We start from the raw sequence: 5,320 nt of genomic DNA on the forward strand, positions 1-5,320 counted from the left end.
TTAACAAGAACTTATTTAGCTTTTTTTTTTGTTGCTCTTTTTTTAATTTTTATTTTATTTTTCTCTTATTATTTTTATTTTTTTAGAGAGAGATAAAAAAATAAAAAAGAAAAAAAAACGTAGAAGAAAGAGAAGTAACAAAAAAGACGACAAAAAACGTGTACGTATAAAATTTAGTTATTTATGATTTCGTTTTAGCTAAAATAAAATGTTATATGATTTTAAAATGTATTATTTTAACTTGATTAGACTTAGTTAAATAAAAAATTTATAAACATAATTTTTTTGAAAAGATATACATATCCCTATAAATACTTGCACCAACACATTAATTAGTCTCTCAGATATTTATTTTACTTTTCCATGCATATTGTATTATTCTACAAATTAAAACATGCATTTCAATTGGTGTAATAATATATAATTTATGAATAACATTGTGAGTATTAATCAAGATGTTTTCTTGAAAGAAAGGTTAATATTTGACAATGTTCTAATAGTTTATGATTGCATGCATTATTTTAAGTTAAAAAGATTAGATTTGGAAAATGAAATGGTTCTAAAATTGAATATGAGTAAGGTCTACGATAAAATGTAGTGGTATTTTTTATGGTTCATTATGGAGAAGATGGATTTTAATGCTAGATGGATAGCATGGATTAAAGAACTGATTTCTACTATTTTTTATTCTGTATTTTTGAAAGGCCAACTTTTTGACTTTTTTAGGCCAACTAAAGATATCTGTCAAGAAATTCTCTATTACCGTATCTTTTTCTCTTTTGTGCAGAAGGACTTTTCTTTCTGTTACACAGGACAAAACAAAATAGGGTTATTCAGGAAATTCAAATTTACAAAAGAAGTCCGACTGTTAACCACCTTCTCTTTGCAGATGACTCTATTTTATTCTGTAAAACATCAAAAGAATCTTGTGCTAATATCCTGACTCTACTCTATGACTATGAGATTGTTAGTGGGCAAAAGTCAACATAAATAAGTCAGTAGTCTTCTTCAGTCATAACACGCTACTCCACATTAGACATCAACTAGCAGAAATTCTAAATATTAACCATATAAGGGCCTAAGATAAATACCTAAGTCTCCCATCAACTGTACAAAGATCTAAAAAAAGTCACATTTGAAGCCATTAAAGACAAAGTATAAAAGAAAGTACAATCTTAGAAGATAAATCTATTGTCAGCAGGTGGAAGATATGTCCTGATTAAGGCTGTTGGAGAAGCAATCCCTATGTATACCCTATTCTGTTTTAAGTTTTCTTATTCACTTTTAGATGAGATTCATAGAATTTTAACACAATTCTAGTAGGATCAAAGAGGTACTGAAAGGAAAATATCATGAATTAGTTGGGACAAAACGACAAGACCCAAAAGAAAATGAGGATCAGGTTTCAAAGACATGCGTGCTCAAAATTTGGCTCTACTTGAAAAATAATTTTGAAAGTTGCCTGTTAATCTTAATGCACTACTTAGCGAAATGTTAAAGAGTAAGTATTTTAGATATAAGTCTTCTTTGACGGGAGACAAAGGAACTAACCCTTTATGGGACTGTCAAAGTCTCTTAGAGGGTAGAAAAATGGTGAAAAAAAGATTGTTGTGGAGTATAGGGTTAGGAGATGATGTTTGGCAAGAATTCTGGCTGTCGCTCGCATACCCATATCATATCAGTCTCAGCAATCAATATATTTTCATCAATTAATAGAGTAAATAACTTACTGACAACAGGAAAAAGATGGAACAGAGAGCTTATCAAATTAATCTTTCCCCCAGAAGTAAGTACCTGCATTCTCTCTCCATAGAGCTGAATAATAACGGCAAGGACTCTCTGATTTGGGTCTTGAACTCGAAGAAGCAATATGATGTGGCGTCTGGATATGTGGTGGCGTATGGCTTTGCGCATGAGCCGATCAATCAACTATCTGCAATCATGCAAAACCTAAGAATCTGGAAGAAAATTTCGGACTTTTAGATACCAACAAAGATAAAAATCTTTTTGTGGAGAGCTTTGCATGAAAGATTATCTGGACTGAGCCTCATCTACCAGTGTTTCTAGTCGACTCCACCTTTGTGTCCCAGATGTAGATTAGTCCCGGAAACCATTATTCATTGCTTTTGATGATGCGGCCCTGCTCAGGAAGTATAAGGAGCAGTAGATTTGAGGCTGGTGCCACCATTGCAAAGTATTTCCCCTTTGTGGAGCGGTAAATCCAAGTACTATTAGGTGCTGGAAGTGGGAGAGAAGGTGACGACGTCCTCAACATTTTTGAGGTTTTTTGTTGGATATTGTGAAAAGTACGTAATAAAGAGGTATTTGAAAATAAGAAAATTTTGTCCAAAACAGATTTCGAACTAAATAAGAAAGATTTGTCATGAGATCAATAGAAGATTAGTTTTCTAATTTCCTAATATATTTTTCTTTTTTTAGTTTATTGGTTATTATCGTAACTAGTAGCCACTTATGACTTCAATTGAGAAAACTTTTCTGCTATTTCTTTGACCTCACATAAAATTTTATATTACTTTCTTAAACTAATGCAATTACTTTTATTTGTTGTAATTATTTATGGAACAAAAGCTTCAGTTTTGGATTTGTGTTTCTTTCAATTGCTCTGTGTTACTAAAACAGTGCACGTGCAAGGCACGAGTGTAGGATTCTACCTGACATCATGTCAGTTGATAATTAGGTCAACGATTGAGTCTTATGTTAGGTCAAATCTTAATCTGACAGCTAAGTTGCTTCGATTCTTATTGATGTCTTCGATTCCAAGAGAAAATTTTTATTTAATTTTTAACTATTTAAATAATTAANTTTTCAATAAATTTGATAAATTAAACTTATCTATTACTGTGATTATTATATATCAGTTTCTTTGAATTGATCCTTCAACCAACGGCTTCGTTCGGCGATACTTGGCTGCGCCTCCGCCTTTCTATGTGGATTTTGCCAACTCCATGGTTAAGATGAGCAGCAATGCTGTTAGACCATCTCCAGTAGGGAACTCATCCCAATTTCTATTTGTGGCCCACCTGTCATAAAAAGTAACTCCACATCAACTTTTGCGTCATAAACAGTAAATAGAAACTCAAAGCATCTCTCTCTTCTCCATTAGGAGGAACTAACTTTAGTTTCTGTTGTGGTTCCACTTAATTAATTAATTAAAATACTTAAAATTAATGTAATTAATTTTTTTAATAATATAATTTAAATTTATAAATTTAAAAATAATTCACTATTAAAAGATATTAATATTAAATAAATTCATATATAACAATAATACACAATATATAATTCGAGATTACACTAATTTGTAAAATTAATTAATACAAAGAAAAACATAATTAAACTCTATAGTTGACGACAAGCATTGTGAAATTGCCATATGTGTTCAATCAAGTCCTCTTTCAATTGTCTATGCTGCTGCCTATTTCGAAGTTGGGCATTTCTTTGGAGAAATTGATGGTATAGTGCAAAATCTTCTTCTCCCAGCTGAGGTTGTGATAAGCCATTTTCGACATCATCATACTCTAAGCCTTGAGCAAAAATTTCTGCATAAGTATCTCTTTCATCCTCAACAATCACATTATGCAATATAATACAAGCTCTCATTATGTTGGCAAGCTTCTTCTTTTCCCAAAAGCGAGCTGGACCACGTATAATTGCAAAGCGTGCTTGCAACACTCCGAAGGCTCGCTCCACATCTTTTCTTTGCCCTTCTTGATATTGTGCAAATAACTTGCGTTTCTCCCCTTGTGGCTTTGAGATTGATTTGACAAATATGGCCATTCAGGATAAATACCATCTGCTAAATAGTATTCCATAGTATAATTATTACCATTAATAGTATAATTTACCTCCGGAGCATGGTCATTTAGAATATCATCGAAAACTGGAGAACGATCTAATACGTTGATATCGTTATTTAAACCAGAAACTCCAAAGAACGCATGCCATATCCAAAGGTCTGAAGATGCTACAACCTCAAGTACTATGGTTGCAACCCCACGATAACCACTCATGTACATACCTTTCCACGCCTTTGGACAATTTTTCCATTGCCAATGCATGCAGTCAATGCTACCCAACATGCCAGGAAAGTCACGATCCTCCACCATTTGTAGCAGGTGTCGTACGTCATTTGGATTTGGTTTTCACAAGTATTCATCCTCGAACACCGAAATGACACCTTCAACAAATTTTTCCAAGTATTCAATTGTAGTGCTCTCGCCTATGCGCATAGAATCATCAACAACATCAGCTGCTATGCCATATGCTAACATCCGTATCGCAGCGGTACATTTTTTGGGTGGTGACAAGCCTCTTCTTCCAGTTGCATCAACCCTCTATTAGAAATATGGATAGACGTTTGAGAGAGCGTCTACTATCCGAAGGAACACATGTCTTCTCATTCGAAATCTCTGTCGAAAAATGTCAGCATTATGCACTGGTTCATCTGCAAAGTAATCTTGGAAAAGGCGATCATGTTCTGCTTCTCGATCTCTTTTGACCCATATACGAGGAGTTGGGATAGAGCTTCTATCGATATCTTCTTCTTCTGAATCTTCGAGTAAATACTCATCGATCCAATTATCTAGGAGTGTGTTATCTTGCCTTCTTCTTTTGTCATATAAAGCCTCATTAAACATATCATCAAAATTTCTAGCCATATCTAGAAATGTAATTTTTAGTTCTCTTTCGAGGTGAGAAACAAGATTTGAATTAGGTTTGCAGAGTCATTGATAGTTGATATTTATAAGTGTGTCTGCAATAAATACCTACTCCTCAACGGCTAGTTTTACAACGGCTACTTAACGGCTAGTTTTGCAACGGCTACTTAACGACTAGTTTTGCAATGGTCACTTTCATGAACAATAACGGCACAATAATATTGACTAATTCAAAAAATTACATCAGAAATAAATAAAACAAAGTACATCACATACCAGTAATACGCAATAAAAATAAGAACATACTACATAACTCTACGAATACAAGGAACCATTAAGTAAACCACTTGGCGATTATTTTCTCACATGCAATCTCATGAAGAGCTCGTCGTTTTTCACTCATTGTAGACGTGTCAGCATTAAGTATTTGCATATCCATTTTCCTTTCCCTTTCCTTGGCCATCCTTTCCATTTCCCTTTCTTTTGCATTTATCTCCATTTCTTTAATATACCTCTGAGTTTGTAATTCTTGTTCTTTCATTACCGTTTGAGCTTGTAATTCTTGTTCTTTCATTGCCGCTTGAATTTGTAACTCCTTCTCTTTGATTGCCATAATCTTTGCTCTATGTTCCATATCCTCT

The 5,320-nt window shown here is 33.4% G+C and overlaps 1 protein-coding gene across 1 annotated transcript; it reads right to left on the reverse strand.

Annotated features, from left to right (window-relative positions):
- LOC107620092 lies at positions 2,945-4,127 on the reverse strand. Its single transcript, XM_016322311.1, has 3 exons — positions 3,867-4,127; positions 3,392-3,768; positions 2,945-3,041 (listed from the first exon to the last, which is right to left on the reverse strand). The coding sequence occupies exons 1-3, from the start codon at positions 4,125-4,127 to the stop codon at positions 2,945-2,947; spliced, it is 735 nt and encodes a 244-aa protein (XP_016177797.1).

The sequence above is a fragment of the Arachis ipaensis genome, chromosome B10 (genome assembly GCF_000816755.2).
Source record: "Arachis ipaensis cultivar K30076 chromosome B10, Araip1.1, whole genome shotgun sequence".
In the NCBI taxonomy this organism is placed as follows: Eukaryota; Viridiplantae; Streptophyta; class Magnoliopsida; order Fabales; family Fabaceae; genus Arachis; species Arachis ipaensis.

Coding starts and splice junctions, on each gene's coding strand:
- LOC107620092 (XM_016322311.1), bottom strand. CDS start 4,127: ATGGTGGAGGATCGTGACTTTCCTGGCATGTTGGGTAGCATTGACTGC. Junction 3,769..3,866: donor TAAATGACCATGCTCCGGAG/GTAAATTATACT, acceptor TCAATCTCAAAG/CCACAAGGGGAGAAACGCAA. Junction 3,042..3,391: donor GACTTGATTGAACACATATG/GCAATTTCACAA, acceptor TTTTTATGACAG/GTGGGCCACAAATAGAAATT.